Consider the following 14,407-nt stretch of genomic DNA (forward strand, 5'->3'; position numbering starts at 1 on the left):
AATGAATGGGGTGTTTTGCCTTTCGTTTACTAACAAAGCATATGTCATGCAATTTCTGTTGTACTGCAACCACTAAAGCAAAAATATCTCTACCATAGAAATATTCCCACATATACATCAGTCATTTAATTTAAAAAGGTGGTAAACAATTACATATTCATAAAGTATTAATAACAATAATCATTTTATTACTTTGAAAATTAACAATGACTGCATGTAGCATTACTATTAAATTCTGAGACAAAACCAAGCAGTAAACTCATTTCATTAGAAGAAGAAATATATCTAAACCATTCACATGACCCTGTATGATAACAGATTAAAACAGACGCATTATGAAAACAAAATCATATTAAAAAAGTAACTCAAATAACTGATAAATAAATATTACTTGTTCTTTTGGAAAGTAACATGTTAGCTCTGCAATGCTGACATAATTTAAGTGTTTTCAGGGGAGGGGGAAAGATTTGCTAGGTATTGGACAAAAATGGCTTGCATTATTAAACTACTAAATAATAATTATCAACTTTCATTACATCCTAAAATTACTTCTACTGTAAACACAAAACATATTTTAACAAACGTACTGCAGATTTTCTTGTACTGTATTTCTACAAGTACAGTATTTGGCTGTATGTCTACAGGGGCTGACAAGATACCTGCAGGAACTCTTGATGCAAAATGTCAGAATGCAGGATGTTGAGATGACACTGATGGGTTTTTTTTAATAACATGGAAGTGTAGTCTATAGACTGATTTATAAGATGCCTAATGTAAGAAATACTATCAAAACAGCAGAATGACATTTAAAAAAATAATCTTCATAAACAACTATTTAAATTGTATACTTAGCAGCACTAAAACAATCTCTGTAAATGTTCTGGAGGAGAATAATAACTTAAAATGTACAATCACTGCCTGTATCTTAATAAATACAAGAAATACTGTGAGTGATATGATTGTTTCCATCCAACTCTGAGTAGTACGTCTGCCATATCAGAAGTTTGACTTCAGAGGGGTGTAACAAAGATGACTGAGAAGATAAACTGGTTTATCAGCAGCCTCAGAAGTTGGGTGTCATTTCCTTCGAAGATCCTGGAAACTCCATTCCAGAAATATCCAAAAGCTTCTATCATGGATCACAAAGCACTCTCGTATGTCACCGGTGTGCCTGATGCCGATAAAGCACCTTGACTGACAGCTACAATTAAGAAAATAATAATTAAAACAATGGACAAATAGTTTAACACACATTCAATGAGCATTCTAATAAAGAAGTTAGTGCTGAGCAAGTGTTAGAGATATCAGAGATATCAGTTTCAAATGAATGTGTATGCTACTATATATTACATCCATTCATGGGGGTTTCTTCAACTTTGGGCAATTTTAGCACTGTGGATTTCTAGACAGTAAAGTCTCGTCAAAACATTTTATACACTTTCACTAGTGTTGTTTTTTTGTTCTTTAATTTGTCTACTAACAATGTCCAACAGTGTACATACATGCATCACAGGAGATTTATGTCATATATTATTGGCCAATAACCGGAAAATTTCAAATATTATCATCGCGCCGATAATGGAATTACTGCCGATATCTTCGCAGATAATTTGTTACAGTTTATTTGCTTGCGGCTGAGAATCTCTGAATGCCTGCGGCTTCTTTCCTTCAGCAAGAGACTCGGGCGGCCTTAAGCAGCAGTGTGCGTGCCTTACACTCACACAGCATGTTGCTGATTCCGAAATCGACCCCTATTCACTATATAGTGCACTATTTTGGGTGCCGGCCATTTTGTAGTAGCATCTACTCGTTCCCTACATTCGTTCACTCATTCTTACCCACAATGCACTCTGATTTTGAGTGTACATCGGATGTACACTCGACTACGGTTTATTGTCCATAATCCACCGCAGGGAGGACTGACAAGCCGGGAGAGAGTGCAAGCAAGCGAGAGATGCCAGATTACAGCTTAATTCATCCTTGCAATGTTTTATTTCATGTATTGTTACTTTTTGAAAAATATTACTTGATTAAAATAACATTATAAAATATAGCTCGCAAGATCGCGATGGGAGAAAGGTGCCACGAATTGTGTCACTCCGCCCCTGGCTCGCGATGTGGTGAAAAGTTGCCCCAAATCGTGCCACCCCGCCCCTAGCTCGCAAGATCGCAATGGGAGAGAGGTGCCCCAAATCATGCCACCCCACCCCCACACAGAGCTCGCAAGATGGGGGAAATGTGCCCCAAGTTGTTCCTGACAGGCTACTCAGCCTAAAAGGCTCTAAATGGTTAGGATTATAGATGTACATAATGCATTCTTACATTCTGAACAAACATAAGATAACCATAATCAACATGGGTTGGAAGGGGTTGGGAAGTTAAGGGGGGCGCCACGTCGGATCTCACCTACGGCACCAAGTAAGCCAGAACCGCCACTGAATATAGGAACATTTCTGGTTCATGGCAACCTTAAATAGCAGCAGTTAAGAGTTTCCAAATTTTAAATGACACCTGCTTTTCAAACGAGTAGCTTTTAATTAATTAGCTAGCAGTTCCAGGTGAAAAGATTACAAATAAAGCTTTTTTTTAAATTATCGTTTATCGGTATCAGCCACAATGACCTGTGAATTATCGGTTATCAGTATCGGCCCAGAAATTCCATATCGGTGCATCCCTGATTTTAAAGAGTCTTACACATTAGCACAAGTCAGCATTGAACAAACAATGAAGCAAACTCCAGGACAAAGAGTGCCATGCCAGCATGCAAATTCTCCAAGTTGTGGTTGAACTTCACTATCTACATGCATATTTTACCTTTAAATCCTGCCTTTTATTCAAAACAGTGTATCTGCTAAGGCAGCATAATTTTGCATATGAATATGTGTGTGTATGTGTGTGGGCAAACGTCTTACCCCACTCAGGGTTCTTTGGTTTCTGCAGCATTTGAGGTCCGAGCAGGCCGATAACAAGGGCTCCAATAGGAGCGGTGATGAGAATGGACAGTACAGCCACGGTGAGGACGTCCATACCGTATTTCTGCAGCTCAAGGTCATTCTTAGAACGGGCCATATCCAGAGCTGTAGAACCTATAGCAGCCTGGACCAATCACATAGTGTTCTCTATTAAGAACTTTTCAGTTATCAGTCCAGTTCTTTGATCACAAACTCTAAAACACCAATCACAAGTAAACTGAGCATCTTTAATAACAAGCCAATAAAGTCTATATTCACTTAAGTTGAATGTATCTAAGCTTATTCACTTACATGCTACAGGATACAATAGGGGAGATTGAGGGGGTATTATGTATGTTTCTAAGTGTAGTTCTGGAGAGGTTTACCTGTACTGTGGCTTTAGGAATCCATGCAAGTGCAATAAAGACTTTCTCTTTCAGACTGAAGCCAGCACGCATAACCACAGCAAAAGTGATAAGCAGCCGTACAGTGAGAGCCATGAACAGGGCTGCTATACCTAGAGCTGAGGACACATTAGAGCGGAGATGATTAAATGCATGTTTGAGACATGCCTCAAATTGCTTGGGTTACAGTACCAGGCCTCACATGGAATCCATTCATTTTGTTGAATGACAGCCAGGGGATTCCGGTTATCAACCCTGAGCTTTAGCCAACACAACACACTATTAAAGGAATTTGAGTCTCTGAGAAAAGGCATCATACTTCATTCATTCATCCATCCATCCATCCATTCATTCATGTGTCCAGACAATAACACACACTAGCAGGACAGAGAGTGTATCTGATACTCACATACAGTGGTGATCTCCAAAGCACTAATGACAATCTCAGCACCGATGAGACCAAAGAGAAGAGGCTGGAACACATACCAGAACCTTTCCACTATCTCCACCACTGGTGCCTGGAACATATAGATACAGAGGAATCTAGTGTTGAACATGCATTAGGATGGTTCTGATTCCTCTTTACAATTACTGTTCCTTAACAGTTCCATTAATGACTCTTTTAATGTTTTTGAGGTAGAAATAATTGGAAACAAGAAATGTGATTCTTATTGGATTTACTGTCTTTAGCAGCCTGTTACCAGATGATGAAATCATTTCATATTTTAACAGAACAGATTTGTGCAAAAAGTGTTTACACAGACAATTATTAATTCAGTAATTTTATAAAATACCCCTAATTACAACAAAACGCAATGTCAACATTCATCCAGTAACTACTCTGATTTATGTCTCACAAGCCTTAAGTACACATAATACAGTAACAGTTCTAGGTCCATTTTGAGGCAGAATGACAAAATGAAGGTTCAGTAAGTTTTCTTTTAATCACTAAAAAGAACCAGCTGTTAAGAGTCATTTGTTCGGTAGGTAGTGCTGTTTCCGGTGTATAATCAAAAGAACCGACTTACAAGACTCATTTGTTTAGGAATAGGACTACACTGATCGCACTGTTTGTTTCATGCTGTAAATTCAAAAGAACCGACTCATAAGAGTCATTCGCTCAGGAATCGGACTACACTGGTCGTGCAGTGTTTCACGCTGTAGATTCAAATAAACCAGCTAATAAGAGTCATTCACTCAGGAATTGGAATACAATGGTCACACTGGATGCTTCCCGCTGTAGATTCAAAAGAACCGACACATGAAAGAAATTTGTTCGGGAATCGTGCTACACTGGTCGTGCAGTATGTTTCGCATTCTAGATTTAAATGAGCCGGCTAATAAGATTCATTAGTTCAGCAATGGGAATACACTGGTCGTGCTGTATGTTTCATGATGTAGATTCAAAAGAACCGACTCATAAGAGTCATTAGTTCAGGAATTGAACTACACCGGTCACACAGTATGTCTCGTGCTGTAGAATACACTAAACATGCAACCTCAGGAAATAGGACAACAGATTTATTACACTGAAAGACTTGGTGTCTAAACGTTATTATTTGATGTTGTCAGAAACCATGAAAGTGTGTGAAAAAAGTGTAAGAGACTGTAGTGTGAGAATAAAAAAGAAAGAAAGAAAGACTCTGATGCCTCTTTACAGTTCCTTTTAATACTACAGTGTGTGGGTGTTTGGAAGAAGATTCAAACCTTAGCTTTTCCCCAGCCTATTCCAGCCACAAACGCCAGCAGCAGTGTACAGAGGCCTCCTGCGCCAGGAATTCCCGCCACATTACTGCCAAACAAAGCAAACACAGACAGCCCCAGTACCAGGAAGGATCGTTTTAGCACCAGGTTTCCCTGAATTGCATAAAAGACACAGTTAATCAACAACAAGCAAACCAGACATTGTAGAAAATCTATTTTATATACAGTACATTTCTGGCCTGCAAACATTCAACATCAACAATATTTCTCAATCATAAAGTTATAGTGGACATACCTGATCTCTGCTGGGGAAGTAACGCAGAAAGTATCCTAAGGCCACACCAGCAACCACACCACCTAACACCTCCAGTGGTCCTCTCAGCACATTTAACCACACTGTGCCTACAGAGGGCGACAGATAGAACACATCAAACGGTACTGAAAACAACATACAGCTGACTACACATAATGTGGTCTAGACAGTGCACAAACACCTAATTTTTTATCAGTGTTTTTAGGAATACACTACATGCATTTAGCCTTCTGGCTTACCTGTGGCAAAAGCTACGCCCAAGCAGGTGGTAAAGCAGGTAATGGCAACGATGTCATCAACGCTGCATGCTGCCATGAGAAGAGTAGGTATGCCCTGCTCTGCTCCATATCCTTGCTTCTGTAGAAGCAGCATGGATGGAACCACTACTGCAGGAGAGACGGCCCCAAGAACAAACCTACGGAGCAGAAAACATGTGCAATTAGGTTGGTGGCAGAAGACCTTTCAAAGATGCTTCTTGTATTATCAGAAACATTGGTTTACCCTAGAATGAAGCCCCAGGCCCATGGAAGACCCAATAATAAATAGGAGACCACGGCCATAGTGGTTGCCTCGAAGGTGAGAGGCAATATGGACAAACGTAAACACACTGCTTTCAGCTTCCTCAGGGCCTGAAACATTCACATAAACAAAAAAACAGCTTCGGCTGAGTAAACAGAACTATTATATTGAACCAAAAACAATCCATTGAGACCAATTTTTTAGACTTCAAGTTTTTTTTATTTTTAGAAAAGTCTTCATTAAATGAAAGTGGACAACAAAAGACCAATATGACTTTTAGCTGAAAGATAATTCTAAGGGGTATCAAAGCACATCAGGTCAGCAGCTACAGTGCCCCAAAATAGTATTTGGACATTTAAGCTTCACTTAAAAATATATAAATGTCATTGTATTAAATAACAATATAAAATCAAGTCACTTTTGCAAACAAATTGTGCTAAACCATTTCTCAGAACTAACCTTACTTTTCTTTTATGCAATTACTTTTAATCAACTAGTCCCAAGGCCATTTTAGTGGATGTATGAAGTCAGTTCTCATCAAACACAGTAAGCACAAATGTAGTTCATCACATTAACTATGGATATTATGTTTTCCTATATCATGTTTATATTATTTTTATAATTTAGCACCTTACAATCTTCTTATGAAATGTTTTGCTTGAAAAGTGTGCTATTAAAAAAAAACAAAAAAAAAAAACACTTAGATTGATACTTTGTTATCTAATGCAATGATAATTAATGTACTGTTAAAGGGATAGATCAACCAAAAATGTAAATTCTCTTATCATTTACTCACCCTCATGCCATCCCAGATGTGTATAACTTTCTTGCTTCTGCTGAACACAAACAAAGGTTTTTAGAAAAATCTGCTCTGTAAGTCCATACAATGCAAGTGAATGGCGACCAGAAATTTGAAGGTCCAAAAAGCATATAAAGGCAGCATAAAAATAATCCATATGACTCAAGTGGTTAAATCCATATCTTCAGAAGTAATTTTATTGGTGTGGGTGAGAAACAGATCAGTATTGAAGTCCTTTTTTAAATATAAATCTCCACTTTCAGTTCGCATTCTTCATCTTTTGTTTTTGGCGATTCGCATTCTTTGTGCATATAGCCAACTACTGAGCAGGGAGGAGAATTTATAGTAAAGAAATGACTTAAATATTGATCTGTTTCTCACCCACACCTTTCATATCACTTCAGAAATACATGGATTTAACCACCAGAGTCAAATGGATTACTTTTATGATGCCTTTATGTGCTTTTTGGGCTTTCATTCACTTGCATTGTATGGACCTACAGAGCTGAGACATTCTTCTAAAAATCTTCGTTTTTGTTCAGCAGAAGAAAGAAAGTCATACACATCTGGGATGGCATGAGGGTGAGTAGATTATTAGAGAATTTTCATTTTTGGATGAGCTATCCCTTTAAGTGTGGCTTAAGTGTCCAAATGCTTTTTGGGACCACTGTATGTGTTTGATGTAACTTTAAAGGGCTCCAACCAGTTGCATACTTTGCCATCTAATTCCAGCCCAGCTTTAACCAGAATGACAGCCAGGGCGATGTTCCTCAGAGAGGCAGACCATCTAACATCAATGTAAACCGCATCTGTCACCACAGGGATGTTTCTGAGGATAAAGCCTGCCAGCAGCATACCTGCAGACACACATGGAAAAATAACAGAAGTGAATAACAGAAATAACAGAAAACAGAAATAACATGGTTATTCATTACACTTTTCTCACACTGATGGTGAAACTGACCACTCTACAGTTACAAAAAATAAAGTTAAATATTAGTTTCAATTCTGTTTAACATTGGCTATGGCGTAAACCACAGTCACTTTTTTTTAAGTGTGGTTTGGGGAACTCTCTACAGCTAAGGTCAGTTTGCTGTTTTAGTGAGAGAGCATTCAATTCAACACAATCTTAAAGCACCCAAGCAGATATTTGCTAGTTAATCATTAAGAGAAAAATTGCTCAACCTATTAAAACTGAAGTGTGTAACTTTTTCAGTATTAAAATACTTGCTCCTATCTCAACTTAACATGTACAGATAGCCATAAGTAAGACATTCATATGTAAATGTTCTTGAAAACTGTAAGCACTGTGTCTCTGTGGCGCTATAAAAATTCAGAGACTATTTAGCAGAGATGGGCCACTTCTAATAAAATGAATGGGAGAAATTAGAATGGTCAAAGGATGTAGAAAGGAAGTCCTGCCTTACAAATAAAAGAGCCAATTATCTTTTACAAGCATACATCGCCTGTCAATCAACTCGAGAACGCGCATGCCAGTGGACTGACATGCTAGAAAATTCCTCTGTTTGTTTTGAGCGACCCATCTCATGAGACACAACAAAATTGACTCAATCAATGGCATGAGTTGGGGGACGTACTAAGAAAGCTGTTTTTAAAACAATGTTTATTTTTGCAATTCCGTTTGGTGGCGCTAGTAACACAGAAATTACACACTTCAGCTTTAATAGTTTTAGTTGCAAAAGAAAGTTAATGTGAACTGGACAATAGACTACTTGGTGAACAGGATAAGACTACGAACCCAACCAAGATTTTTTAACCACCATGATTTAGAGAACTAGATGCTGGATTAGATGTTTCTGAGGTTCATTGCATTTAATCTTTTCAAAGATATTTAAAAGTTTTGTTTGAGGCCTTTAGTAGCAGGTAAACAAGATATCCTTGACGTATGGTTTACAACCCCCTTTAGACTGCTGGATATTAGGGGTGTAATGGTTTATTGTGGCACGATACAATGCGGTTAAAAAATGTGACGATGTGCATCATGGAGATGGGACGGTTTTTTTATTTTTTTATTTTTAGCGTCTGTTCTATCCAATACAGGCAACGTCCTGAGCATACATAACACAGGCGTACAAATGGAAATCTCTTCTTTGGACACAAGGAATACGATTGCTCTAAAATACCATTGCACACTAGCAGCCACAGGTGTTGTACAATGAGTTTATGGCTGAAAATGCAGAAACTGAAAGTGAAATCAGCAGCGGGAGAAAGACGTGCCTTTTCAGAGCGAGGGGTGGGATGTCCGTTTGAAACACGAGACTGATTTGCTCTGACTGCATGAGAGAAATTAAAGTTTACATAGGTTTAATGATCATACTAATCATTATTAATCATATTAATAATGTTATTAACCATATTAATCTACTGTATATAATGCTGAATATTATGTATAATAATGCTATGGAGTCTCATTTGATTTAATCAGTAAACAATTATTATTTAACTGAATAAGCATGTACTTCCATTAAATATGTATTTTTAAAAAGAATATTTAGTTGTAATCAGAGACAATATTATTTTAGAAAAATAAGTTTTTAATTTAAAATATTTTAAATGTATGTTATCAGTGACCGTTTGTAAAGAGCATATGTATCTAACATAATTCTGTATTTTAGAAAGCAAAATATGGTTGGTTGCTTTACATGCCGTTCAGAGAGCCCCTTTCTGTCTAATTGGATGGCTAAAATAAATTGCAAACTGGACCAGACTTTATGCCAATATCCTCTGTGAAAAGACTGACTCTGTGAGCCTAGCTAGATAAAGACAGAACCAATTCATGCTTACATCAAGAGTTATCCAAATTAAGGTTATTATCTCAGTTACCAGTCAAGTAATTAAGTGAATAATGGGATTATTTTTCCTAATATGATAATACAGAAAATAAGGATTTATTGTTTTGACTCCCTCTCCAGGAAACCATAGTGATCAAAATGACACAGAGCTGTGTACTGTAAACATTACATGTCACTATTGAAATAGGTGAGTAATATAAATGATACAGAGCATTCCGTGTCAAAGGACTTTTATCTCTAAACCTACAACACAAAAAACAAAGCAATGAATCAGAGAAGGCCATTTCATTTCCCGCCACAATATATTTGATTAGACCTCAATAGGAGACCAGTGGAATAATGTCTCTTGGCTGAAAAAAAAAAAGAGACACATTGTCCACACACAGCGAGGTTCACATTACATTACCCAAAACAAGACAATCTTTTCTCAAGGTGCAAAACACACTATCATATTAGCCTTTCTATTTCTGCAGTATATACTACACATGTATAACATATTATTATGATGTTCTGTATGCATATGCAATATTTTGAAGATCTACTACATTTGCCAAAATGTGCAGTATACAATAGAGCACGCTGCCTGAAACACTTTATCCTACAATGCATTGCACTCAACTTGACATTCCATTTCCATTACAATTTTGGGTGAGGTCCTCAAAAATAGCAATCCACTACAAATTACTAATTACTTCTCTAAAACTGTAATCAGATTATACTACTCTTTACTTCATGGGGAAAGTAATCACATTACAAATTACCTTAATTTTTTTTCTCTCCTTTTCTCCCTAATTTGGAAGGCCCAATTCCCATTGCGCTCTAAGTCCTCGTGGTGGCGTAGTGACACCTCAATCCGGGTGGCAGAGGACGAATCTCAGTTGCCTCCGCGTCAATCCGCACATTTTATCACGTGGCTTGTTGAGCGTATTACCACGGAGACGTAGCGCATATGGAGGCTCGCGTAATTCTCCGCAGCATCCACGCACAACTCACCAAGTGCCCCACCAAGAGCGAGAACCACATTATAGTGACCACGAGGAGGTTAACCCAATGTGACTCTACCCACCCTAGCAACCGGGCCAATTGGTTGCTTAGAAAACCTGACTGGAATCACTCAGCACGCCCTGGATTCAAACTTGCGGGTGTGGTAGTCAGCGGCTTTACTTGCTGAGCTACCCAGGTCCCAAATTACCTTACTTTTAAGTTGCATTATAAAATAATTTTCACAGTGTTGTTTTTCCACTCAATGCATTCAAAATAATCCCTATATTTCCTCCTTGTTCATTATTACAAACAGACAAGATAAGAACATAATTCATGTTTTAAATGTATTCTACATAAATAGTTTTTAGAAATATGTGTAACCCAATTAATGTACTTAAAATTAATTGAATTTTGAAAACTTGATTAAAGGTCAGTAACTGTAATCTGCTTACAAGAATTTAACTTGTAATGTGTTACATCACTTTTTGACTAAAAAGTAATTAGATTACAGTAACTAATTACTTTGTACTATGATTAAACCCAACACTGTTCCAATGTTATGAATAAATTGGAAATAATATCAACCAAGATTTTTAGTCTGTTTAGTCTGTTATAATTTTTTTTATCAACTCTTGACTTCTGGCAGAACTAACAATGTATTTATGGTTGCATATTGCATCCTGTTTCACTTACTTTTTGTATAAAATTGTAACCAGCATGCAGTTTATAATGTGCCTTATGCTAGAAGCAGAAGGCTAGTTTTCTATTCCGAACACAGTCATTATTTTCTTACTACAGTCTATTCACAAATGGCCCATACCAAGAAGAGGAGGTAAGGGTGGCAGGTTTGGGAAGTGGATGCATCCAAACAGCTTTCCTCCAGCCACAGAACAGATGAACAGAGTCAAAATGCCAAAGAGGTTCCCGCCCGGTAGGCATTCCTTCTCTGTAATGGACAACACTACCCCAAAAAGCACTGCAGCCATGGTCACTGCAAAGGGGACAAGAACAATCAAACATTTGTACATCAAAGTACATGTACAGAAATACAATCTCTTCCATCAGGTAGCAAATATGTCTCCAGTAAGGTTAAAGCATTAGGAAGCTTTAGAAGATTATTGACTCAGTTAAAACCTTTGGTGATTATTGTGGCCAACAGGCCTCGGGGTGGGCACGGGCATACTCTGCGCAGCCATGGACAACATTCGTATGGAGGTTCTGTGTTGGTGCACGCGTCTACCGAAGACACTGGTTGAGGAATGTAAATTGTCTCTTCGGTCAAACTCAGGTTGGGGCTTTCTGAGCGCTTGGCAACCACCAGGACTGTCTGACTGACAGTGAGGTGATGCTGTAAGAGGAAATGAAGAGTAAAGAGATAATAAGTGACCTGAGTTCAAAACCAGAATTTGCTAACGTTTTTATCAAATGCAAATTACAGTACATTTTTTACATAGCATGATTTTTGAACGAGTCTCTTGTTCAAGGGCATATGGTAAAAGTTTGTGGCTTGCACCTTCAGTTACTAACTTACACTAAGTCTTAAAATACTAAGCTACAACAAATTTTACATTTAAAAAAATTATGATTGAAACATTGATATTATACACTGAGCCTCTATTTATAAACAAATGCATAGAGAACCGTCTATCAGCAAAATAACCATGAAGCAGCCCTAATAAAAACACTTTATACTAACATTATATCATTACACTATTTCCAAGCATTTTAACCAGGGGGTCTGTGGACTGAAGTAAAAATGTCAAAATATTCCCTAAATTTCCAAATGTATTTCTAAATGTGATACATTAAAAATCTGTTAAATAGATAGATTACCCACTCACCCTCATGCCATCCCAGAATTGCATGACTTTCTTTCTTCAGAACACAAACAAAGATTTTTAGAAAAATATTTCAGCTCTGTAGGTCCACACAATGCAAGTGAATGGGACCAAAACTTTGAAGGTCCAAATAGCATACAAAAGCAGCATAAAAACCATCCATATGACTCCAGTGGTTAAATCTATGTCTTCAGAAGTGATATGATAAGTGTGGGTGAGAAACTTATCAATATTGAAGTAATTTTTTTACTATAAATCTCCACTTTCACTTTCACATTCTTCTTCTTTTCTTTTTGACAGTTCGCATTCTTCAATCTTATCGCCATTTACTGGTCGGGACTGGTCAAAGGTGGAGATTAATAATAAAAAAGGACTTAAATATTGATCTGTTTCTCAAACACACCTATCATATCACTTCTGCAGACATGGATTTAACCACTGGATTCTTACTGATTACTTTTATGCTGCTTTATGTGCTTTTTGGACCTTCAAAGTTCTGGATATCATGAACTTGCATTGTATGGACCTACAGATTTGAGATATTCTTCTAAAAATCTTTGTTTGTGTTCAGCAGAAGAAGGAAAGTCATACACGTCTGGGATGGCATGAGGGTTAATAAATTGTGAGCGAATTTTCATTTTTGAGTTAACTATCCCTTTAAGCATATGAGGTAATACTGTTAAAATTTTTAGGCCTATAAAGTAGTTTTACCATCAAATAAATAAATAAATAAAAATAAAAAAATCGAACTTTTTAATATTGGGGTCTCTGGGTTGCCTGAGAGTCTGGATGGATGTCACTGGGTCTGTAAAGGTTGGAAATCTCTGCTCTATTACATTATTATTATAATTCATAAACAACGTATCAAATAGTTAGCAAATGTTAACTATGAAATGTCACGAAATCTTCAGTTTTATATTTTCCTATTCTTGTTGGAATGAACCACTGCTCTGTTCAGCATTACTGTTGTTAATGACTTATTGATGCAAATAAGTCATTCATATGATTCATATTGCCCATAAAGGCAAAACATTGCTCCTCTATGACTTCAATAGAGTGAACAACCACATTTCTTTAAATAAAGTTCATTAAGAAATGTCTGAAAAACAAAACACAGTGGGGAAGTTTAACTATTGAACCTACTTCAGCATGATTTCCAAGGGCGGAGTCTCCATCTTCAGTCCTCTGTGAGTATATGGAGTGAGATGAATGGGGTCTGGACTGGGCATCCTCCATGGCACTGCAGTTCTGCTCTATCTTCGCTGGACTCTTCTAGCCATGGCACAGACCCATGCCCACTCTCGACCGGCTGCTTTCCATCAGAATCTCACGTGTGGAAATATTAGTCTCGATTAAAGCTTCTGCTTATCGATAAAAGCTTGAATATGTGTTATCAATACACAACATGCCGTTTAGAGTAAGAAAAACACGAGTAATAGGAAAGAAACCGAGTGGTTTGTTCAACAGGTTAATCGGATTGTGTAAGGACTAAATGAGACGCTTTGGCCATATGGTGGTTTATCGGACTTTTGCGGCGTGCCATATGGTATCTGTTTGTAAGACTGTAGTAAATCACTCACTCTTATGTGTCACCTGAACATTTAAAAACACAGGGTGGGTGCTTGTAACTACACCGATCGTTACTGACATTACGATGTCGTGTCTTCATACTTACACAGTAAAACTTCAACTAATCAACTTGATAATATATGTAATAACGTGATTTGTTTTTTCTTCATTCATGATGAATGTCACTATGCTTTGAATCTCTTTTCCGCTGCCATTTGTCTTTCTCTGAGATTATAATACATCCGAGAATAGAACTGTGATGATAAATCGCGATGTAATTACAATAATTAAATGATAATTAAACTGTAAGCAGTAATCCATCCCTGTTACTGTCATTAAATCAAATCTCATGCGGACATATCAATCGTTCGGAGCACTTGAGAGTGACTGAGCATCTGCTCAGAATAGAAAATTACACGGAAAATATTCACACTTCATTTGTAGATTTCTTTAAAAGGTTAATATTTTACCAGCTGGAGGAATCCGGAAGTCTAAATGACAGATGGTAGGCGG

The 14,407-nt window shown here is 37.3% G+C and overlaps 1 protein-coding gene across 1 annotated transcript; it reads right to left on the reverse strand.

Annotated features, from left to right (window-relative positions):
- Positions 1 to 111: 111 nt before the first annotated feature.
- Positions 112 to 14,407, reverse strand: si:dkey-162b23.4 (sodium/hydrogen exchanger 9B2). Its single transcript, XM_051703059.1, has 13 exons — positions 14,365 to 14,407; positions 13,469 to 13,651; positions 11,622 to 11,835; positions 11,308 to 11,478; positions 7,405 to 7,547; positions 5,874 to 6,001; positions 5,612 to 5,787; positions 5,355 to 5,461; positions 5,063 to 5,212; positions 3,765 to 3,873; positions 3,338 to 3,474; positions 2,913 to 3,096; positions 112 to 1,201 (listed from the first exon to the last, which is right to left on the reverse strand). Exons 2-13 carry the CDS (start codon positions 13,559 to 13,561, stop codon positions 1,140 to 1,142), a joined length of 1,674 nt encoding a protein of 557 aa, XP_051559019.1. The 5' UTR covers positions 13,562 to 13,651; positions 14,365 to 14,407; the 3' UTR covers positions 112 to 1,139.

This window comes from Myxocyprinus asiaticus, chromosome 7 (assembly GCF_019703515.2).
Source record: "Myxocyprinus asiaticus isolate MX2 ecotype Aquarium Trade chromosome 7, UBuf_Myxa_2, whole genome shotgun sequence".
NCBI classification, from domain to species: domain Eukaryota; kingdom Metazoa; phylum Chordata; class Actinopteri; order Cypriniformes; family Catostomidae; genus Myxocyprinus; species Myxocyprinus asiaticus.

Excerpts from the sequence above, each read along its gene's own strand:
- si:dkey-162b23.4 (XM_051703059.1), bottom strand. The coding sequence starts at position 13,561 with ATGGAGGATGCCCAGTCCAGACCCCATTCATCTCACTCCATATACTCA. Across the intron at positions 5,213-5,354 it reads ACTTCCCCAGCAGAGATCAG|GGAAACCTGGTGCTAAAACG; the intron begins GTATGTCCACTA and ends TATGCAATTCAG. Across the intron at positions 1,202-2,912 it reads ACCAAAGAACCCTGAGTGGG|CTGTCAGTCAAGGTGCTTTA; the intron begins GTAAGACGTTTG and ends TCTTAATTGTAG.